Source organism: Apteryx mantelli, chromosome 5, assembly GCF_036417845.1.
Source record: "Apteryx mantelli isolate bAptMan1 chromosome 5, bAptMan1.hap1, whole genome shotgun sequence".
Lineage (NCBI taxonomy): Eukaryota > Metazoa > Chordata > Aves > Apterygiformes > Apterygidae > Apteryx > Apteryx mantelli.
In genome coordinates, this window is record NC_089982.1 from 24,776,817 (window position 1) to 24,800,658 (window position 23,842).

The window sequence follows — 23,842 nt, forward strand, 5'->3', positions numbered from 1 at the left end:
AGGAGAGGGGGGTCTGCGGCTGCTCCCAGCCGGGCCAGCTCGAGCCTCGGTCCCACGCTGTGCCGGCGGAGCCAGCGGTGGGAGCCGCTGCCCCGGCTCTCTGCAACCTCCTCCACTCGGCACCCTGGCTGGAAGGAGTCTGACCTTGTAAAGCTGTAGTTTAAGGTCATGCCTGTTGCTGTAATGAAAGAATCTTACCGCTTATTTATGCTTCAGGCATAAAATAGGCAGTCACTGAATCAACACTCCCCTCAGTTGCTTGCTCATACCCTATCTTCTCCAGCAAGTGAATTAGGATTTGTATTTGCTTTGCATATCAGAAACCTGCTAATTCTAATTTAATGTCTTTAAACTGTTATATTTACATGAGTGATGAATTTTATTCTGAATGTATTCTGGGCATGTGTCTTCCAACGAATGGTATGCTAAAACAAGGAAAAGAGAGAATTAAGAGATGATTGAGATAAATTATAGAAACATGTAAAATAAACATCTAAAACTTATTAAAGTAGATTAAACTCATGGGAAGAATGACTTAATCACTAGATTTTTAAAATAAGTTGAAGGTGATGGAAAGGAAATATTTCTCTCCTGAGGAGCGACAGCTGTGGAACCTATCAAGTAAAATGAAGTTACTGGAAGAACAGGAAAAATGCTTCCCATTGTGTGTATTTTTATTTTTAAATGAAAGAAGTTCATAATGACTAGTTAGGAATTAACCTGGAGAAAAGTTTCTTATTGACAGATACTGCAGTTTCCCAAAGGACTGCATGATTTGTCAGTGGTGATTAATGGAATAAGAATATGGTGTGTTCAGAGAAGACCAGTAAAGATGCATGATAATCCTGGTCATGCTGCTTTTGTATAGTAAGACTTCTGTCATTTAGAGAGGACTGCAAGAAAGTAATGATGAATTATTCTTAATCTAAAGGAGCTGATAAGAAAAATGCAAGTCAAGGAGCTATGTTTTATATGTTTCGATTTAATTTCACAGGAATGGTTCAGTGTCTGTGTTTGCAAGCAGTGAAGCAAGAAGGAAGCAGTCTACTGAAAAAACTGAAGCATGACAGCGGAGCGTTTGCCGCAGGGTGAGTCTGTGGCCTGGAGTTGCTGGCTCCCTTCTCCAGGACCTGCAGGTCTTCCCTGGGGCCCAGTCAGTCACTGCACAAAATGCATTAAAAAGCTCAGCTACAAGTTGTGCTGGGTCAGACTGATGGTCCCTGTAGGCTGGTGTCTTATCTCTGCTATGGAGACCAGCGCTTGTGTGTGCCTGCATATGGAGGCTCACGTGCCAGGGATCTACCAAACCTGCGCCAAAACGCAAAGTCAAACCTTCCCTTTATTATTCCCTAAACTAAGGCTGGATACGATCTGTTCTGCTGGATGTCTTGGCTGAACTCAGATATCCCTCTCATGTTCAGCCAGGGTGTTGGTTTGACTACAAGCAGATGTGGTGCATGGAGCAATGTGACATCTCCTGTGACCGCAGGAATCCCTGCAGGGCTGTCCCCAGCTCCTGGCTCATCCTCAGGTCTTCCCTCCCTTTGCTCAGGACAGCAGCCCACAGGGCGCGTGCTGCTGCCGTCACGTCAGCGTCGCATGGCAGCTGATACCTCTGCCCAGCTCTGTTTGGCAGTCAGGTTTTGTAACTTTTTAAAGTGAAGTTTAAATTTCTGTTCACTGCAACAAAATGTGAAAAAATACCTTTGTACTGTCAGTCTGTGGAACTGCCAGTTGGGTGCAGTGAAAGCAGTGCCAATCCCAGAGTGAAGATGTGCCATGTGGGGAAGGAAAAGGGCCAGGGTGGTGGTTATTAGAGCTGCTGTGATGACTGTGAGAACAGACTATACATAAAGGGAAAATAAAATAGACAGGAAATAGAGTTAAAAGTAGAGTGAAATTGAGAAACGGGTTAATAAAACAACAATTGAGGCTACAGCATCACTGCCTTCTTTGCATAGTTGTTGTAACCCATATGGTCTTTTATCAGGAACAGTCAGTGATCACAAGTGCCATATGTGCAGCAGTATCTAAGCTTAGTGAGCCGGAAGTTTTAACTACAAATTATTTTACAATTAGTGGTGTTCATTTGAGCCAAAGTGATATTAATTTTAATGAGAACTGAATGAAGACTACAAAAAAATACTCGCATTTCTTCCAGTAAAACCCCCCAAATTCCCTTTGGCTGCATATGGAGAGCCTTACATTCACATTTCAGTGAATTTCTGTTTGCAGAAAGAGAAAGTAGTGCAAATGCCCATGTGGACTGCAGGACTGTTCACACTTGGTGGGTACCTGTGAGTATTCTCAAAGCTATTTGTGGATATGGTGGGCTCTAAACTGGGGGAGAGAATCAGCAACAAAAGTATACTTAAGGGATTGCTTGTACAATGCAAATTAAAGAAGCAAACCTGTAAGGTGATGGGAACAATTCATGAGCTATTCACAGTTTGAAATATTTTCATTTAAACCATCTGGTAGGTGATCCATAATAATAATAAAACACCACTAAATCCGGATGTCTTTTCACAGATCATTAAAAACAAATAAATGGGGTTGCATTTCAGTAGTGTTTCCTAGGTTTCAAAATATCTATAAAGAAGTGAGCTGTTCGAACTAAACCCTTATGTAAATTAAAATTCAATACAACATCCTTATCTAAATTAAAATTCAATTGAAATTCAAAATATGCTGCAATGTGCTCTGCAGTCCTTAGGCCTCTGTAGGATGTGGCAAGAGAGTTTCATGGCTTTTTTCAGAGCTGCAGGAGCACTTCTCTTCCCCGAGAAACCACGGTAAACAGGAGGGGAGGGCAGTGGGAGCCGCCCCAGCAAGGAAGCTGGTGGCAGATGCTGGGCGCTGGGCTTTCCCCCTGCGAGCCCCAGCGCAGGCCCGCGCCTGGCACTGACGAGCCTTCAAGCCCAGGAGGTAAAATCACGTCAGAGCACCACAGTTTGTGAATCCATGTCATTCCGCCTCACTACCTGTACAGTGAATCCTGCACATAATGTGTAATTTCCTTCAAGATTATCTTCCAAAAAGATACCCAGTCTGAATTTGAAGAGAACAAAAGATGAAAAAGCCACCATTTTCCGTTTTTTCTTCATATTAGATTTTAAAGTGTTTCTGAATAGAGATTTTCAAATTTTCAGAGAGTGAGGTGAAGGTATTAATTTCATTTTCTGTTGCCTATCTACATGGCTACGAGAAAAGACTTTCCTTTCAGAGGGAGATACTGAAACCGAAGTTGAGGCACTTCAATTAAGCAGTATGAAAATATTCAAAGCCTGCCTACATTGGCTACATAGGGAGCTTAGGCGCTTCCTTTAAAAGGCTGTGAAGACACCTAAAATGAAAGTATCAGGCGCATATGGAAAATAGGTCAGATTTTTACCTCTCCCACAAATTTAAGAGTCTTCCCTTCCTTGAAAAAATCTGCCCTGCCAATTATCTTTGCTGCTTTGCCTAGAACTGTTACATTAGACTTGACATAACTGGTTTAAAAAAAGGTGCGTGTGTGTGTGAGAGTGTGTGTGTATTTTTCTGATATAGCCGCAGGGTATCAGATGCAGAGGAAAAAAATACTGTTTTAAGAAGAAATATTCTTTTGAAGCATATCTGCACCAGAATTATTTCTTTCACTACTGAGATTATTTACTGACAGGAAGTAGCTTGCTTCTATTATTTGAAAAAGTGAAATAATGATTGGGGAATCTTTGTCTATATAATATATTGAAAAATAAGCTACGGGTATAGTTAATATGTGTGTGGAAAAAACTGAAACTAGTAAGACATGCTTATTACCTGCTGACTGGTTTGGAAACTGGACCTCTATCTGTCTGTGTCTGTCTGTCCGTCTCTTGAGTTGGAAACTCCCTGTTACTTGTGAGAACGCAATATCTAATATAGGAAGGCCTTGATCCTGCCTGGGGGTTGTGCAGCACTCCCAGGGAAGAACTAAGTACCGCAGAGCACAGTGCAGAGAATCAGCACAGTCACTTGAAATTTGTTTGTTTTTTTTCCTGTTGAGGCATGCCTCTCACCTTGTGTACCTACAATGCGAGGCTGAGCAGCCTAACAGCCGCCGCCTTTTGATATCAGCGAGCACCTCTGCAATCTCACTCCGTCACTTGATTGATCCAAGTTACAAGAGGATGGATGACACGACAGGAGGCTGGAGGCAAACAAGTGGCACCTCTGGCTGCGAGCGCTCACTGCCACTGCTGTCCACACAAAGGCAACCAGAGCTACCTCCCTCCTCCATCCCCTTCTCACTCGTTTACATCTCCTGTCAGGGCTTTGGCAAATTCCCTCATCCTGTTAATTTTCAGACACCGGTGATAATGGATCGCTGCAAGAATGGATTCATTTATCCCAGGCTGTTTAAAGATTTGAAAAGGTTGCACTTCAAAGTCAGGAAAATGGGACACAGTGCAGGTGAGCAGGGGAAGAAGGCAGTGTGGTCAGATTCAATTAGCCGTTCTCCCATACACAAGCAAAGATGCTGAGCTCTGTCTGCTGTTTCAAATATTCTGATATAATAGCAAGGGAGAATACAAAACAGGATGGATCATACTTAAGATGGAAAGTTCAGAGTTGAGACAGTAGAAGAGCCAGATCTACTGGGGAGGGGAGGAGGTGGACTGGGATTTATGGCTGGAATGTGTAATTCTTCTGTTTGGAGAAACTTGCTTAAAGAGACAGTGGGTTACCAGTGCTGCAACTGTATGTTTCTACAGCAGATATCTAACCTAACATATGCTTTGAATTTAATGAAAAAAATGTTTAAATTGCAAATGTGAGCGTTGCTGCAAAGAATGTGGAGGTCAGCACAGAATCCCTGTCTGCTACAAGGACAAAAAAAAGGCAGCATGTTAGACAGAGGGAGCAGTCATTAGGACCTTCTCTAATGTAGAAAGAAAAAGTAGGTAGAAAGTTTTTTCATAACTTAATTTTTAAGAGATGTGAATCTATTTGTTATTTGATTGTGACCGTGATTCTAATAAATGGGAAGTTGTCAGGAAACAGAGAAGGCTGGACACCAACTACAGAAGCAAGTGGAATGGTTGCCTGAAGCTGACACCAGTTTGGCTACCCTCTCTCAACATCTTGGTTGTCCAGGCCTGTTTGGAAGGGTGGACTTATGCTCCTATTTTCCTTTCCCTAGCACCGTAGGAGAATAAGAGATTATAATATAAAAGATTATGAAATTATTATGGGGCTTTACACGACACACAAGAAAAACTAGGCTGAGACAACTTAAAGATCCATGTAGCTTTAGTCTGTATCTGACAGTTGTCAAAAGTGAAATTCTAGGAAGAATATAGGAGTGAAGGAAGCATGACACGATAAACCTCCAGAATACCTTCACCATCTCTGATGGTTGCTGCTTAGACACTTGTAGAGCCAGAAGGGGTATAATTTGTAATTAATAGTCTTTACTGAGTTTTTTTTTTTTCCATGAACTTGTTCAGTCTTTATGCCATGTACAATTTCAGCGTTTTCAGAATCTGGTGGCTGAGTTCCAAGTCGTAGCTACTTGTTCATCTGTCAGAAGAACCGGTCTTTGGTTTGAACCTGCTCCCTGCTAGCTTCATCTGAGGTTCCCTAGTTCGTGTATTGGAAGAAATACTGAACATCCATCACGCCATTCGTGATTTTACAAGCTGTTTTATCTCCCCTCATTTATCTTTCGTCCAGACCAAGGAGTCCAGTCTATTTAAGTGCTCCACACATGGAAACTGTTCCATATCTTTGATCTTCTTTCTTTGAACCTTTTCCAAGGCTATTGTTGTATCTTGGTGGGGAGGGGGAAAGGGAGGACAGAAGGAGAGCTGACCAAAACTACAGCATTCAAAATGTGGGTGCAAGGAATTACAGTAGTGTAATGATGGTCTCTGCTTTGTTCTTTATCCCTTTTCTGCTAATTCCCAATTATCATTCTATTTGCTATATCAAACAGCAGTTTATTTTTATTTATTTATGCTAACCTCAGAATTCCACTCCTAAGGTTAATAATTAGCATAGAGCCCTTCATTTTATATATGAATTTGGGATTCTTTTTTTCCTTGTAAATCACTACTATGTTTATATTCATTGAATTTCATTTGCCATTTTATTGCCTTATCACTCAGCCTTTCAAGGGCTTCTGCTGTTCCATATACAGCACATGGTCATCTATGATCTCATGGTGTGAAGATTAATCCTTTCCACTGGGCCTGTAGCCACTACAGAAGGCATGATCCAATATCAGGTCTCTCTGAAATGGTACTTCAATATTCCTATGGCCAAATTCATAGCCAGGCAATTTTTTTCCAGAAAGTGTTCATTTGTTTTCCTGTGCCTGAAACTTCCAGCTCAGTTACTGTTATCCACATACAGAAAAATTCAGTTTCCATAGTGAGCTGAAATCCCAAGAGTAAGAGATATGGGTTATAGGTTGTGTGATGAGAGTCCTGCAGCTATCTGCTCTGCTCCCTTGCTCCAACCGTATTTAGGAGGTCAGAGTAGCTGGGTCACAGCACTTTTCCTTGATAGAAAGCTGAGGGCTACTGCTTGCATGGTTTCAGGTCTGTGTTTACTTGCCAGGTATTTCCTGATCCCGATCCTGATGAACAGTCTGTCTCTTTACCTTGATTAGTCAGGTCTCACAAATTAGACGAAATAAAACATTCCAACCCAAACTTTCCTGGCATAAATTAACAGAGAAAAAAGAGAGGATCTGTATAGCCTATTGTGAGTGTCGCAATGGTGCATAGCAATCACCAGCTTTCTTTAGAACTCAGCTGTGCAACTTACAGACTAGCAAGACTATTCTGCTGTGATTTTACATAAATTACTGAGGACCTCTTCTCATTTATAATGTTTTATTTCTCTTTTGATTGCTATTTCTGTTAGTAACAACAGCTCCCTCCCCTAGTCTCCAAAACTGATCTTTTTAAAGGATTTTAGACAGTTTGGTGATAGCAACCTGTGTCATAAAGGAAGAAAAATTAAATAATTTTTTTTTTTAGGATACAAACCATTGCCTACCACCATTGTATCAGTCACTGACATTTAGGGGAGAAAGTATATCTGGGATTACAAAGCGTTTCCTATTAAGTCATCCACATTGAAATGATAAACTCCCTGATTAGGTTATTCTATTCCATCTCTTTTTATGGCTCCCTAGTCTGTATTATTTTTATGAATAGTTCATCCTGTGGTGTACTTATTAACATGCTTCCGCTACCTAAATGGCATAATTAGTTGCATTTTTATCTTGAAGGTTCAATTAAAAAGTAATCAAGTAGGAGGTAGGATTCCCAATTACTGAGGCTGGGAAAGACAGCTATTCTGTTCTCACTGTCTTTCATCTCAGACATAATTCAATCGCTCTTCTTTTTTCCCAAATAAAATGTAGCTTTTCATCCCTGTGGAGGCAAGAGAGGTCATAGAGACCCGTGGAGACCATATATAATGATGTCTATTTTTATCTCCACCTTTCTTTAAAGATACAGTTAAATTTGTAGTACAATCTACCCTCTGTTGTGAGTAGACAAGACAGAAAAAGAAATTATTCTCATTGCTGTTTATTATAATTGAAATACATTTATCTTTCTATTTCAGGTTCATTATTTAAGCCATTACAAGCAGAAGACTTTAGAAATGAAATTAAATTAATTTACTTTTTATTTCTTACAAGTGTTTCTCTTCATAAGCTTGTAAATAGATACCACCACTCTTTTAGTAAATGTCAGAACTTTTTGATAGATGTAAATATATAATTAAGTACTCATAACTTAAAAGCACTTAAAAGTCCAGGTATAATTTTCACAAACAATAATTATGAGTACGGGGGGGATTATTAGTAGTATACTTTTTTTCTAGTGAAATATTCACAAGAGTTATTGTAAAATCAAGCTTTCTAGGTTAGATTATTTCTGGTTATGCCTATAAATTAATCTTGCTGAAGAAAGAAAAGAAATAAGAGCAATAGCATTTACTGAAGAAGCCTGGCCAGTGTCTAAGCCAGGGAAGTGCTTGAGGACTTGATCTTGTGCACCTGGGAGATGCCCCACACGAGGTATTTAAGAACTGCCAAATCTTTGTTTCTCGCACAGGAGGCAGCTTGAAGAAGACAAAGATGCCATAAATGAACTAACAGACTGAGCAAGAATTTCATGCGCAGTCGAACCTAGTGCACGTGCCTCTTGAGCGCTGCAGCGTTCCCAGCTGCCGCACCCAGTCACTTCTGGGCTGGCTCTGCAAATATCCCAGAGCAGGAGAGGTTCAGGGTCCTCTGCAGGGCCATGGAAACCAGGGGGTTTCTCACAGAAATGGATACTTGCAGGATTGTGTCATTAGTTATACCATGCCGGGGAAGGCAAACATGGTATCTCTGCAATGGGTGTGTTACTAATTATCACTCTGTCCTAGTTAATGGAGAGCTATTTTATTTGTGCACTTATTTGAATCTGTTTTTCAGATGCATATTGCACAACACTTAGAAAGTAGAGTTTTAAATAATACTCAGTTTTGACCGTTCTTGTTTCCTTTGAATTTAGTGAAGACATCAGGATAACGCTAAGTAATTTTGAAAGTCTGTTTTTAACTAACTGAAAATATATAGATTTCTGTTACCAGCCAGGCCAGTTCAAATCAAAATAGACCAGTCATCACCAGGCAGAACTCCCTATGTCTAAGGAGACAGACTGAATAAGAACAATCTAAATCTAAGGAAAAAAGTAAATGACTTAAATAATCTCTTTTAATCAAAAACTTAAATTCTTCAGTTGTGCCTATTAACATCATTATTTAATAATATAATTTTCTTTTTAAAGGTCTTGGGTCAAATTTACGCTCATATATTAGGAAGGGTGAAATCCTGAAAAGTTTTGTGAGTGTACTATGTTATTCCTAGCAGACCGGACTGCAGATGTAGCAATCTCTATTCTTACGCAGGGGGTATATCCAGGAGCGGTATGTCCCACAGCCAGCATGGACTGGATCACTAGTATTGGTTCAGGAAGGTACCTGCAACTCAGTATGTTGATGCAGTTGTTATATTTTTTCAACAAATAATAAAGTCACAAAGTAGAGTTTTGAGGGGTTATTTGTAAAGTCTGAATAAAGCTGAATAAAGCAAATAGCTTCAGTGAAAAGACAGGGGCAGAAGTGCTAAACATTTCCCTTTACCATACTGAAAAAGCAGAAATGCCTCATTCTGTTTTCCTAAAATGTGTTCTTAATTTTTCATTAAAAAAATTTTATTTTAAAATTGCTGGAAAAAAAAGAATGAATATCTGGATTAAATAACCTTAAAAAAAAACAAGACAAAACATTTGGAAGGAATAAATAATTTTTAATTTTGTCAAATTTTTTCTCTTAAATGTGTTTTAGGTCCACCGTACTAGGCTGTTTCTCCCACTCATTTTTTTCCATTATGTCACAAAGCCAAAAACTTAACTTTTTTAGTCCTTGGTGGTACACACCAATGTTACCCTCATCTATGTCTATTCATTATAGCCATTTGGCTCCCTTTGAGGCATGAAATATATTTGCAGGATTTCTGACAAGCAAGCCCATTGTTAAAGAATCTTTATTTTTAAAAGAATAAAAATATGCATGCATCCACAACTTTTTACAAAAATATTTTTATTAAATATTAGTCTATCTCCAGATGATTGTTATTTTCATGAAAGAAAGACCTGGACCACCCAGCTTTTTTCTCTGTTAAACATTGGTTTGAGTGTGTGTATAGAGCAGTTCCTGGGCCTCTTTCCAAATCATATAAACTTTTTCCTTAAAAGATCTGAAAATTTAAGATCACAAGGTATTTTCCCCATTAAAATGTTCCCAAGATTAGATCACAGCTTGGCAAAGTAAACAGAATTTAATTCTTTGGCTCTTTTAACAGGGAATTCATTACAGACAGATTTCATATTGGGGCATGGTTCACTGGCTGGAATGACAGACTTCAAGCTTGGTTCTTTTGCTGTTTCAAGCCTGCACAAAGTGTCAATAGGGATTTTGTAGAATTTGAAATAATTTTAGTGTGCTTCTATACTCTTCCCTTAAGGAGAGAGGATAAAATAGGGCAAGAAGTTTCACAGACAAGGCACACAAAACTTCCCACCTAAGCACATGACTTTGCTCTTAGGATTCTTGTGCCCTATGTTGTTATCTGCCCGTTGTGACCTTAATTAACCACCTTGTCTGAAATTCAGGCTCTGGTTCTGCAGTCACGTCAGCATCATCAGTCCTTCTGTCTAGCAGTGCAGGCTTCATCGCAGGAGGCCTAAAAGTTCACGTGCAGAAGTAAGTCAATTCTTTACATACTTTCCCCCTAAATATGTTCACGTATTTACGTATGTTTGCATTTGTTTACATAAATTTACATATATACATTTTACATGTTTTAAATCTATTGTGTGCTCGCTAGTATTGTGTTTTGGTTACTTTTTCAAGCAGTATCTGTTGCATTTGCAAACTGAAGACCAAATACCAGCCTGAATGCTTGCTGCACAGACATGCTGTCATGCTTGTTATTTATAGAGTAATATGGCTTAACATTTTAGATACAGTTAGGGAACCATGGCAATGCTACATGTCATATTACTATTAACTATCCAATCATTACAGAAATATTAAGAAAAACTAACAGAAATACCATAACTGTGGCAGTAGCTAAATAGAAGCACAGTCAGTACAAAGAAAGGGATTGGATTTTTAATCATCGTAGGTATGCCATAACAAATTATTGTTGGGATGTAAGCTGTAGTCTAGGATTATGAATTTAGATATGGAGTTCATGGTTGCCATCACTGCATGTTTGTAGACGCAGTCTGGTAATGTAGATGACTAGACCTTTCTATACAACTTACTCCTTCCACAGCTGTGCACAGTTCAGCCTCAGTGCAAAAGCACTTGTCTGTACACCAAATAGCAAATATCTCAGTTAATGAAAAGAGAGAGAGACATTCAGACTCCTTCAGAAAGCTAGGTCTTTGTTTGGCATAGTGAAAATGAAGACTGAAGCTGTGGCTAATGTCCACCCGCTTCTATGTCAGTGAGGAAATAGCCTGAAACATTTAATCCAAGCAAGGGTTGTGGTCACATGGTAGAAAAGGATTCACTGCATTAATGCAAAAAGGAAACAAAACAACAGCATTTACTTTTGTGAGATTCACACTCTCCAATTGGAGTTTGCTGTTTTATATCTTTTAAATTCTTTGCATTTGTGCCTGTGAGTAAGGTAATAAAAGTAAACATAATGCATGACACAAAATATCAGTCTAACATACTGCAATAAAATGAAAGCCAGCAAGCCCCCATCCCAGAGGGAAAGGAGGAGAGTGGTGGAAGAACTGCAGCATGGCAGAAGCAGAGGGGCTCTCTCTCTCCTTGCTCTCATCGACTGTCATCTTCTAACAAAGTCCCAAGTGTAATAAAGGGGTCTGCTCCTGGATAGCTGCCTGGGACCTACAGGGTTGTAGTTGCTCTGGAAAGAGTTTCAAGTCAGGATAGGTAGAAACTGTGAGGGTGATTTGTGAGCGTGTTGCAGCAGCACACTCTGGTGTAACCAGTGTGATTACAGTGGGGTCACTTTGTCATCTGGAAAAAAATTTTTATTTATAAAGTCAAGCAGGTCAGGCAAAGCAAGAGCTAGCTTTCTGAGAGATTCTCTTCTGTAAATCCCTCCCAACTGCAAGGGAGAAAAAAGTGCCCATTCTGGAAAGTTATCTGCAGCCTTTTGATTTTGATCTCTCCATTCAACTTTCAAACACCATCTCCTCAAAACAGCATAGAAGACCTGCTGCAGACTTTATCAAAAGCAAATCAAAAGTAACACGCTTTGCTAAAAAATACATTTTGAATTTTTTTGCATTTTGAAATGAAAGTACAAAAAACCTCCATGTAGTACAGGAAAAAAGGCTATGTTCTGTTCTGTTGATGAAAAGACAACACATGTTTCTCTGGCTTGCTTTATGGATGATTTATCTCTGATATGGCACATTTGATTTTGGTATCCCTTATCTCTTCACCCAGCCCAGCAGGCCTTTTTGAATTACGTGATACCTTATTTCAAAAATAATTTCCTTGGGTGGGTTCTGAGCCTCACTGGCGATGCTTTGAAAAAGAATAGAGAAAACACATTCACCATGTAACATCATCAAAAATCTTAATGGGAAGCTGGTAGCACCTTTTGTGAAGTCATTGAATGGCAATAACTTAAAGTAACACAACTAGAAACCCAGTTTTTCACTCCAGCCTTTCTAGAAGAGTTTTGCCTGTCATTCTGAATGTCCTCTAAACTGGGAGGAATCATTTCATCTATCACTGACTGATGGTGACAATCACAAACATGCAGTTATTGGTTTTATCTGTAACATTTAGTGGAAGTCTGAGAAAATGTAAGGCCTTGTCAAGAAAAAGGAGAAAGGACGAGTTTAGTGCTGAAGGTCAGTTGACAAATGCTCACTATATATGAAAGTGAAAATATTTTTCTTTCATTACCCTGCAAACAAGGACATTTGAATCATCATTCATTAATATGCTGTAAATATTAGTTAATTTTTAGCAAGTCATCCAGGTATACTGCTATGCTGTGTGACATTTCATAGCAACAGCACTTGAAATATTTACTCACTTATCATTTCCTTACCATAAATAATGAAATACCCGAGATCCCTCTTCCATTTCCCTTCTGTTAAACAAAACATAGTCATTTGTAAATTTAAATGGACTGTATTGTCCTTGGGGTGCTACCAGAGGTTTCAGCAGCTATTTTTATATATAGCAGCTTACCCTAATATAGCTATGGATTTGCTTCTGGCTTCTTTGGTTTAGGAAAGGCTTCATATGGACTATTTCATAAGCTTATTGCTTTCAGCTTTGTAATCCAAAAGGCTACATCAGAGAATAGTTGATAGGAGGCTGGTTTTACTCATCAAATGATGTCTTCTTTGCACAGTATCTCCCTTAGCAGGTACTGGAATGTGGGCCACGTTTCTAAATTTGGATATTCGAGTATTAGGTGTCAAAACAGAAGTGGCCTAATTTACAGAGTTGTAAGGGTTTGCAACTTAATTTAGCTTCAGTGAGCTTAAACAGTTCAACTTTGGCAGCACTAAGATTTTTAGTAATAGTCTCAAGTTCTCAACTATTTAGTTAAAGAGGAAACTATGGTGTGAATCAAATTGATTATAGATACACTGAAAGTAGCAAGTCCAGTGTACATGCACACATCACAAAGAGAAGGCAACAAAACAGACCTAACACCATCAGATGCAACAACGTATCCCTAATGTAAAGTTATGGCACCATCTGTTGGTGAGATTGCTGTCCAAACCGTTGTCACAATTTCTTCTTCTCTCATAAGAGTTTTGAAGGAAAAAAAAACAAAAAAACACACAAAAGCTTTGCAGTAGTTTTTATTCCAGGTGTTTGCCAGCTATGCCAGTCTGTCTGCTCAAGTCCTGCATAATTTGTGGGTTTTTGTCATTAAGCTGAGGATGTTCAGTGCAATACAAATAGCTGAAGCAGGCCGCTCTCCTTAATATTGCCCTCCACCTTTATGTGGGGCTGTTGAGACACCTGCCACACTGTCCTCAGGGCTGGTCCCCCCCCCAGTTCCTCAGCCCTGCGCTCTGCTTAGTCACAGTAATTGTTCCTACCAGAACTCACTCTTGGGTCGAGCCCAAAATTCAGCTCTGCCGTACATAAATCCTGACTGTGTTTCTATAATTTCAAAAGTTCTTGCAGGTTCAGTGCAACAGTCCTTTCCTATTTTCTAAAAAGAGTTGCTTTCCCCCCAGGCTGATCATGAGCCACCCCAACCATGTGATCCAATGAGTATAGTGATGATGTTTCTGAGGCCTTCAGGTAAGGGCTCTTTTTCCTCCCTCCTTCACTTCTTTTCATGGCATGTGTTGTGGTGAATGTTGGCAATACTATTCACAAATACATGTGTGCTACAAACACTTGATGGGTTCCTGCCTGTGGATATTTTGCATCAGCAATCTCTATTTTCCCTGAATGTGTCTTCCCTGTGTTTGTACTTTTTCCTCTTCAAAGCTTCGCCTCCACCTTTCATGTAAAAGTCACCTTAACCGGTGACGCAATGGCTGCTGTGACCAGTGGACACGGTTGCTCTTGTTGGATGCGTGGAGGGCACAAGGGGTGCTTGTGCCCAGGCGTCCCCTGCCTTAGCCACAGCAGCCATTGCGTGTCGTGCTGCAGCTGGAGCAGGGCCTCTCTCTGGTGCTGGGAGGTAACAGCTGCCTTTACGGAAAACTGTTTTTTTCCCCCTGTGTTTAAGTCTGCCTGCTTCCTGGCACCTACCTGTTTATGGCACCTACCTAACTGTGATGCCATCCTCTTAAACCAGGTACAAATTAACTCACTACTTGTCTTGCCACCATGTAAGGCCCCTTAAGTTTCTTCTAGTTTTGCAGAGCAGATTTTTTTAGCAAAGCTAATTCCCAATTAATTCTGGGGTACGAGGGCAGGGTGTAACTTCCTTGAGACAGCAGCTCCTTCAGCGGAGACAAGGGCGTTTCAGCGATGGTGCCTGTGGGGGCCTTGCAGGGTCCCCTGCCGCAGGGGTCGGCACCTCTGTGAGGCACCTGGGTGGGTCCCGCGTGTCACAGCCGGGCCCTGGGGACCTGGGGCCGGGGTGCCCGAGGGCGTCATTCCTGCCAGCGGGTGCTGGGCACCAGCAGCACTGTTCCCATGGGTCCAGCCACTGCGGGGAGGCTCCAATGCTCCAAGGTGAGGGCCAGCGACTGAGGGCATCACAGGGCACCGAGGTGAGGGCCAGCATGGGACGCGCTGCATGGGACGTGCGCACGGGCCACGTGTGCTGCACCTGGTTCTTCCTCCTGGCACTTGCTTGTGTCTGGAGGAAGTGCCAGCTCTCTGGGGCAGAGATGGGTTGTTTGCAGGGTGCCTGGCACGGCGGAGGTCTGACCTCACGTCCATGCCTTCTGCAGCACCCCAGCCGGTATCTATACTTAGATGCTAGGGATGGAAGTGATGCCGTGATGCCACTTCTTAGGAGCTACGGGGCCCGTGTGCACAGCTCTGGGGCTCCTTGGCAAAAAAGGGAAAATAAGTTCTGGGATTTGCCCCCAGGATGAAAGAGCAGAGATGTAGCGTGAGCTAGACAGAGTCTTGTGGGACGATGACGGCTGTTTGCAGAGCCGCATCATGGCTAGGGTGATAGAAACAGCTTCCAGTGACATGAGAGCAGCTCAAGTGAGCTTCTTCTCTTTGAAGGTAACTAGAGATACCTGACTAGAGCCTGGATTTTGTAAAATGTAGAATGGCTCTAAAGATGTCTCTAGCACTAAGGCCTGGTAGATGTTCGCAGACATCCCATGACAGATCCTTCCCCTGCAGAGCACCTCCCTGTAGAGAAAAGACTATAGGCAGCTCTGCTTCAGAGCATGCACAGAGTGGGAACAGCTCCCCTGTGCCAAGCAATGTGTGCACCCACATCTTGTGACTGAGCTGGGACAATGCAGGGCTGTGTTTTCTGCACTCAGCACAGTGTAGAAAATGAGGAGAAAGACTCTGTGGACTCATCTGTGCTATGGATTTGGTGTGGTGAGACCAGGAACTGTGCAGAGAGGTGGACTCACAGCTGTTTATAAATGAGGGACAGTTGGGTTAAAGTTATCGTTTATTTTCCTGCCTTGAGGAAGAGCCACGGGAAACTGCCAGGCTGGCTCCTGTCACACAGAAGTGTCCTGTTGGATCTTGAGTCTGAGACAGTTTGTTCCTGGCACCTTCTGGGAGCTGCTCTGCTCCCACTCACTGCTCCCTCCACAGGGAGGGAGCAGAGCCAGCGCTGCAGCTGTGGCAGGGAAAAGCCTCCCATGGCTCACAAGGAGTGAGCAAACCCCTTGCTTGCTGCCCAGGATGGTCAGGGGCCTGTCCTCACCCCCGATCTCAGTGCTCTACAGATAAGAATGGCAGGAGAGCAAACCTGATGGGGCTTTGCCCCACACTGTCCTCCCAGTCCCCCCAAAGGGCTGCCCCGCTCCCAGCTTTAGGGAAGGTGCCGGCACACTGGTACCCAGGTGAGACCCAGAAAGACCTCCCTGTGCTGCAGGCCCCCCCAGGTCCCACTGGCCGCTCGTGCTGGGGCTTTTCTGAGACTCCTGTGACCCCCGACTGTACCCAATACTGCAGGGGCAACTCCACACTGCCTGTGTGGAGGATGAGGAGGACAAAGCAGTTCTGGTTTGTCTCTGCTGTCTTGCAGTGTCTGCATGATTTGGGGCTGTTGCTGCATGTCCAGGGTCAGCGATCTGCAATTTATTGCCATCGCTGTTTCCCTTTCTTCTTTTAAGGTGCTGGGCTTCACTGTCTCTCCCCGAGTAAGTCCTACCTGACTGGGCCTTGCTCCCTGTCCTTCCTGTGCACGTTTCCCATTACAGGCCTGCCAGATCTGCTCTCCGTGCTCCCCAGGCCAGGGTCTGTGGGATCTCTTTCCGGAAGTTAGCTGGGAAAGCTACTTCCTTCCAAGGGGGAGAGTTCCTTGTTGGTGTCACTGTGTTTTTCTCTCCTGGGATGCAGGACTTGCAGCTAACGCTGACCCTGATCCAGAGTGTCACCAAGGTCAGCTGTGCTATCCAAGGGGTGGGGGGCTCCCAGAGCATGCGGCTCTCCTACAAGTGGGAGCTGCTGGAGACCCTGCTGCTGAGTGCCCTGGGGCCAGGACTGTCCTGACAGAGATTTTGCCACTGGGCAACACAGCTGGTTTCCTCTGAGGTGCGATGCTCTCCCTTGGCTCTTTACAACCTCATGAGTGCCCTGAGCCTCCTGGCGGGGCCCTTGGCTGCTGGTACTCGGTGGTCGTCACTGGGGAGAACAGCAGGTCTGTCCCCTGTGGGATTGCTGCCCAGCCCTGCTGCTGCTGTGGGAGCCGTGCAGGTGACCAGGGCCTGTTACTGTGTCAGGGTGAGCAGGAGAGCCTGTTCCTGGGGCAGGAGGGCTTTCCCAGTCCCTGCCCACCGCCCACTTTGTGCATGAGTCTCTGCAACTGCCAGGGCTTTGCTAAGGAGCAGCCCCGGGATTCCCTGGCATCCCTGGTATGCCACTGGGCTTTTCGGGCTGCTGGGCACTTGAGGTAGGGTCTTTCCTCCAGGGCTGTGCTTATTCTCTCTGTGTCGTGGCCCAGCTGATTGGTACAGGCACCACAGCCTTGCCCATGGGTTTGGGAGCTGCCAGTGCCGGGGGGCAGAGGATGTTCCCCATTTTGTGTGATTTCCAAAGGGCTGAGTGGGGTTGGTGATGTGGAGGTCGGGGTGCAAGCAATGGGGCTGGAGCTGCAGCCCCTGGGGCACCAGGGGCCGAGAGCAGCTCCGGCTGGGAGAAAGGCCCAGCTCTGCGGCCAGCTGGTACGGGAGTCCCTGGGACACTGTGACCTGGGAGGCTGAAGCGCTGCCTGCGAGACAGGCAGGAACTGCTGGAGCTAAGGGCAGTGCTTGCTGGCAAGGAATAGGGGCACTGGATTTGGGGCTGTCAGCTAGGACACTGTGGAAGAAGAGAGGCCATAGTGTGTGTGTGCACTGGTGTGGGGCTGTCATACCTCCCCACGCCAGCACACACTCCTGTCTGTGGATAAGGAGGTGCTGGAGTGGAGCTGGGAAGCTCCTCAGCCTCTTCTTTCTGTTTTTCTCTCTGCTTTCTTTGCTTGGTTTAATGCGTATTTGCTTGCACGTCCTGCATATCAAGCCGTGACTCTCCAGGGAAGTCAGTGTGTGCAGCATCTCTGTGTGCTATTACAGAAGCCCCAACGTGATCAGGGCCTGACCCAGTGCAGCTGGCAGGATATAGGCTTTGCGTGTAAGCAAACAACATATGAGGAGACACTTCCAGATCTCTCAGCTACACAGAATACAAAAAACACTGTATGCCCAGCTGGTCTATAAAGCAGTCGCACCCTCCAGGACTAGCTAACCAACCATGAGCTGGAGACTCCTGTCCTTTTTTAAAGAGGCCAAATCCAGATCATTCCCACAACTGAGGCAGTTACAGCTGAGACACCCAAACTTCCCAGTTTCTCCTCCTTTCTCGGGCGGGATGCTCAGCCTCCCTGCCTCTAGGCTCTAAGGGGGACAGCACCCATCTTCCTCAAGAAGTCATTGGTGTCCCAAGTCATTTCCCAGAAGAAAAATTACATTGATGCTGGGGGTTTCTTCCTCCTCACTCCTGGTGCTTTTTGCTGGGGCTTTTTATATGTTTGCTAACAGAATCCCCCTTACTTGCTCTTTCTCCACTGGTCTTCAATTTCACATATTGTCTGAGTTTTAGTCTGTATATGGTAGCAAGAGACAGGCAGACGAGCCTGGCTGGGCCTGGGACCTGCACCATTAAGTCCCAACAAGGCATGCAGCAGAAAGCAGAAAGCCGCTCTGCAGGCAGGAAAAGCCTCCCAGGCAGGCTTTGGGGAAAAGCTCTTGTTGTCACAGGCAGTTTTTCACTGAATTTCTCTGTAGATCACCTGTGCCACCTCTGAGGTGATGGCCATGGCGTGGACCCCAGAGGCTGTGCTGCACTTGCTCCAGAGCTGCTCCCAGTCCCCCTGAGGCAGATCAGCGCCACGCTGGGAGAGGAGGTGTCTCCTCCCCGCGCAGTACCTGGGGGAGCCTGTTCCTCAAGGGACACGCAAGCAAAAGGGACACGAAAGTCCTCGCAGGTAGGAGCAAACGCGACAGGGATCCAGGTGCGGGGCTTCAGTTCCCATAACTGGGACACAGTTGCTCATGGCACTGAGGCAGCGCTTTGGCCTGTCCTGCCTCCTAGGTGGGGAAACACACTGTCCTGGTTGTTCTTCTGTTTTTCCCTGGAGAAACTTTTGATTCCCAGGTAGGAAGGTGTTACCCAGCCGGTACCGCTGGTGGCTCAGGTCTTGCCTCTGGTGTCTCCATGCTGCAGGGCACCGTGCCTTTCCCGCTCCCCTTGGAGAAGCGACCAGGAGCAAGCAGGATAAAACCCGGCGAGGCAGTGGCCTGGCCACGCTGCCTTTGCAGCTGGTCATTTCTGTAGGGCCCAAGCTGCTTTGTTTGGCCCACGTGCACCCCAGGGAGGCTAGTTTTTTCCCCTGTGGACTCTGTTTGGATTGGGTTCGCCTGTTTGGTGGCAACTGTTGCTTTATTAGTGTTAGCGTGATGGTTAGTTTGATTTCCGTCGAAGTATTTCTGAGCGGGAGGCGTCTGGACGATCTCCCCTCGAGGACCTCCAAGGGCCGAGGAGCACAGCCGCGTCCCGGGGCACGCCGCCGCGGCTGAACGCCTCCCCGCGGGCCGGGCCGCTGCGCAGCGCCGGAGCGGCGCGTTATCCCGGGGGCAAACGCGCTCCCACTCGGCCGCCCCCGAGCAGCCGGGCTCTCCCCGGGCTGGCAGCCGGTGCCGGCGCGGAGGGTCTCCGGGCGCAGCGGCCGCCGCGCTCCCCGCCCAGGGAGCCCCTGCGCCGCTAACGCCCGCCATCGCGGCGCCGCAACCGGCGGCGGAAGCGGCCGTTACCGGGGCGGGGCCAGCGCAAGGGGCAGCGACAAGATGGCGGAGGCCGAGTGAGTGTCGCGGCGCGGCGAGCGGGGGGGGGCCGCGCCGCGCATCCGCCGCCATCCGCGGGGCGGCGGCGCCGGGGGGATGCGGGGAGGGAGAGGCGGCGGCGGCACCGCGGCGGGGTCTGACGGGATTCTCGTGCGGCCAGGCCGAGGCGGAGGATCCCGCTGGTGCCGGAGAACCTGCTGAAGAAGCGGAAGGCCTACCAGGCCCTGAAGGCCACGCAGGCCAAGCAGGCGCTCCTCAGCAAGCGGAAGGTACGGCCGCGGCGGCGAGCCCGCCCGGCGCGGCGCGGCCCGGCGGGGGCGCTGGGCCCGGGGCGACGGGGCTGCGGGTGCCGCCGCGTTGCTGGTGGCTGCGCGGTGGCGGGCGGCGAGAGGCGGAGCTGCGCCGCCTGGAAACGCGCCGCTTGCCTAGTGCGGCGGTTTCCGTGGGGGCTGTGGTATTACGTGCAAAAGATGCGTGACACTAGATTCCTTAGTTTTGAAATGCCTTAATAATCTAGTTGCTACTGTATCTAACGTGTTGACGGATAACTGCTGCGCGCATTCAACTTTTGCTCATGTGGAAAGCAGTATGATTTACGAGGATGACAAGTACTTGTTCCTGAGCTGGGCATAAAATGCAGTGGTTCCTGTGCCTCTTCCTCCTGTGTCTAGAAGTATTCCGAGTCTTGCTCTATGTTTTTCCTAATTTATTTTTTTTTCCTGGGGAAAATCTATTATACATTATAGCCAACTGCTTAAAGTTTGTAATTTGATTATAGTCCCTCACTTCTGTCTTTCTTGGCCTTGTATTTTCAAAAATTATTTTCTTCTTACTGCCTCCAAAACTGAAAGAGCATAGTTCAAGTTCTGAATTTAATTTGATTTTTGAGATATAAACCTGTAAGATACAGAGGTGAGGCAGAGGTGCTCATGTTGGGAAGGATGATCATTTCTTACCATTCTGTCTTTAGCACCAGAAGGGGAAACAAATCCAGTTTAAACGTCTTGAGACTTTTGTTCGAGATTCATGGCGCAAACACCGAGATGAGGTCCGGCTGAGGCGCATGAAACAGAGACCTGGACGTGTGGCTGTACCTCAGGAGCACAAACTAGCCTTTGTTGTACGAATTGTAGAGTAAGAAACTTCTGTTACTCCTTATCTTTTATTATTGCTGCTATTTGTAACCGTCATGTTATTTCTAAATAAAGTGTGATCATTGTGGACATGCCTTCTTGTAGGTAATTTGAGGCTGTTTTGTTGCTGTACTAGAGAAAGAGGGTTACTGATAACATTTTTTTTCTGATTCAGGATTAAGGGAGTGAGTCTGAAGGTACGAAGAGTGATTGAGTGGCTTCGGTTGAGGAAAATTTTCAGTGGAGCGTTTGTTAAACTGACTCCGTTATCTCTGAAGATGCTACGGATTGTGGAACCTTATGTGGCATGGGGGTAAGTGCTGTTCTGATGCTTTAATAGGAAATAGCATGTAAATACATAGCTCTTTGATTTTTTTTTTCCTTGTGGTATCACAATGTGGTCAAATTCATACCTGGCTTTTCCAGTGAAGGTCATAACGTTGGCAACTTCAGATCTAAAACTTGTCCTTGTCCCTTTTCATCATTCTAAACCTATCTTGTTCACTTTCCCACTCTGATACAAAGAAGCAGAGTGGGACGGACTTCCTGCTGCCTCATCTCTGTCAGTTACAAAATCTGATTTTTTTTTTTTTTTCTTTTTTGTTACAGATACCCTAACCTGAAGTCTGTACGAGAGCTCATTCTGAAACGGGGTCAAGCCAAGATTAACAAAAAGAGGGTCCCTCTGACAGACAATATGTTGATAGAGGAACATTTAGGTGAGGAGAAAGATGAGAAAATAAAGTGAATCAAGGAAAGAGGAATATGGAGGGTTTGCAATCTGATCTAAGGGAAGGGAGGAAGAAAAATGTTACAGGATATGTATGTGGAGGACTGATGATTCTGGGGTGACGTGCTGAAAGATACCACAGTTAAGCATTGTGTGTGTGTGTGTGTGTGTGTGTGTGTCTTTTTTACAATTGTTTCTTTTTTTAACCTGTAGGAGACTGTGGAATTATTTGCCTGGAAGATCTTATTCATGAAATTTACTCAACTGGGAAATATTTCCAAAAAGTCACGGACTTTCTATGGCCGTTCCATCTGTCAGTGGCTCGCCATGCTGCACATAATAAAGTCGGTTTCCTCAAGGAAATGGGCAAGCCTGGCTGCAGAGGTGAAGGAATCAACCAGCTTATACGTCAGCTGAACTGATCAGGTGAGGAACGTCTGTAGGGTAACTTCTAAGTCTTACCGTTTATCTGGTTTCCAAAGACTAGCTCTACTGGCATTGGAGATGAGGAGGACTCCTTTGTTTTTGATTCTTCATTGTACAAAATTGACCCTCAAGACAGAGGAAGCTTAAGTGCTTGCAGGAAAATGAGAATGACTGTCAATGTGACAATTGTGGGTCCTATCAGGCATTGGCAAATACTACTGGACTTCTTAAAGGCCTGACTTAGGGGAGGTTGCATTAAGCTGACTGTTAAACTTTTTTTTTCATCTCCTGTTCTGCAGGGTCTTTGTGAAAACTTTAGGATTTATGTGCTGTGCCTTGTCAGATGTAGTTTTCATGGACATCTGGCTCTGTGCTATGAAATATTACAACCCTCTCCTGACTGCTTCTGGCTTTATTTAAAAAAAAAAAAAAAAAAAAAGTGTTTTGTGCTGGTCCATGTTGAGGAAGAAGAGAAGGTGCATTTGGTGTGAGAAAGAGGTGACTTGAACTTTCTGGAGCAAGTTGACTTCTGCATCTCGGCAAAACAAGTTTTTTAGATGCCTAACTACAGTTCTGTACCAGCCACGTCCTGACCCTAACTTTGGCAAAAAGCATTGGTTGTCATTCCCTGCTTTAAACTTCTTTTACAGTTGATTTGCATTGTTAATGCTTTGATCCAGTTCTTGCCAAGAGAAGTGCTTGAAACTGCACTTGCTGGTGAAGTGCACTTCTTAGGTATCACAGTCACCTGTTTAAGACAGTATTTTGCTGACAGGCAGAGGAAAGCACTAGATGTATTCCTCAGTTACTGCAATGCAAACCCTGGTGGAGAATAATACAACATTTCTGGAAGTACCTGAATCATACATTTTTAAAAGCCCTGAGTCTGTGCTGGTGCTTTACAAAAGGATGTCTTTCAAGCTGTGCTATGTCAAGACTGCTGGGGATCAACTATTCCCTGGTTGGAAAGCCCATACACTCTACAGCCATATTATAGAGTTAATATGATCAGTGATTTTTTTTTTTTAATAAACTTTATAAAAAGAAAAAAAAATCACACTGTTACAACACTCTTGCTTTGTATGACTTATTACCTGGGGTGATAAATGCAACTCTCTGGGTTCTGGAACTATGCTGTGTGCTGTTGTAAATAGTTTATATTTTAAATTAGTTTTTGAGCTTGACTCTTTGCTGGTATGAAAGTGCACGTTAAGAGATACCTACTACATCTATCACTATTTGTTAATTGTTTCTCTGGTAGGTGAAAGTGTTCTTCACTGCTCTCCTTATAAAAAGAGAATCCTTTCATAACTGATCATGTAACTGTGGGGAAAATCTTACTACAAGCCTACATTTTAGTTAACATTCTGAAAAATCTTAACCTAAACTGCAGAAATATTATAACATATCTAGAGTAGTGGAAGAAGTTAAATGAATTTTGTGAAGATGAACAAAAGCTGGAATAAGAGTTCAAGAGTTCTGTTAACACCTTTAATTTTAAATTCCTGATTACTTCCAGCACAGGATGGGTGAAGAATGTAGAAAGTCTTGTAATATCTTCATAGCTGGAGTGCTGGGTCCAGTTCTGGGCTCCCTAGTACAAGAGAGGCATGGCCCTACTGGAGGAAGTCCAGCGAAGGGCTACAAAGATGATTGGGGACTGGAGCATCTCTCCTATGAGGAAAGGCTGAGAGAGCTGGGCCTGTTCAGCCTGGAGAAGAGAAGGCTGAGAGGGGATCTTATTAATGTTGACACCCTCCCTTCAGATACTTGTACAGAGGATGGAGCCGGACTCTTTTCAGTGGTGCCCAGCAACAGGACGCGAGGCAACGGGCACAAACTGGAACACAGGAAGGTCCATCTGAATATGAGGAAAAAACTTCACTTGTGAGGGTGACAGCACTGGAAGGTTGTGGAGTCTCCTTCTCTGGAGCTATTCAAAACCTACCTAGACACAATCCTGTACAATGTGCTCTAGATGACCCTGCTTGAGCCAGGGGAGTGTT

At 44.6% G+C, this 23,842-nt stretch overlaps 1 protein-coding gene and 1 long non-coding RNA gene across 3 annotated transcripts; both read left to right on the forward strand.

Moving 5' to 3' along the window:
* The first annotated feature begins 10,201 nt into the window (after window positions 1–10,201).
* LOC136992253 (uncharacterized) lies at window positions 10,202–18,576 on the forward strand. The gene is made up of 3 exons (XR_010884357.1): window positions 10,202–10,299; window positions 13,800–13,866; window positions 18,492–18,576. It is a non-coding gene; the product is annotated as an uncharacterized lncRNA (long non-coding RNA).
* Window positions 18,577–19,465: 889 nt separating this feature from the next.
* Window positions 19,466–23,006, forward strand: RPL7L1 (ribosomal protein L7 like 1). Of its 2 annotated transcripts, XM_067297658.1 has the most exons (7): window positions 19,466–19,564; window positions 19,708–19,816; window positions 20,518–20,681; window positions 20,856–20,993; window positions 21,290–21,399; window positions 21,624–21,836; window positions 22,136–23,006. In XM_067297658.1, exons 1-6 carry the CDS (start codon window positions 19,551–19,553, stop codon window positions 21,830–21,832), a joined length of 744 nt encoding a protein of 247 aa, XP_067153759.1. In that variant the 5' UTR covers window positions 19,466–19,550; the 3' UTR covers window positions 21,833–21,836; window positions 22,136–23,006. The 2 variants fall into 2 exon arrangements, with proteins under 2 accessions (XP_067153759.1, XP_067153757.1); XM_067297656.1 differs by having other exon boundaries at window positions 21,624–23,006.
* Window positions 23,007–23,842: the final 836 nt, after the last annotated feature.

Excerpts from the sequence above, each read along its gene's own strand:
- RPL7L1 (XM_067297656.1), top strand. Across the intron at positions 19,817-20,517 it reads CGCTCCTCAGCAAGCGGAAG|CACCAGAAGGGGAAACAAAT; the intron begins GTACGGCCGCGG and ends TTCTGTCTTTAG. Across the intron at positions 21,400-21,623 it reads GTTGATAGAGGAACATTTAG|GAGACTGTGGAATTATTTGC; the intron begins GTGAGGAGAAAG and ends TTTAACCTGTAG.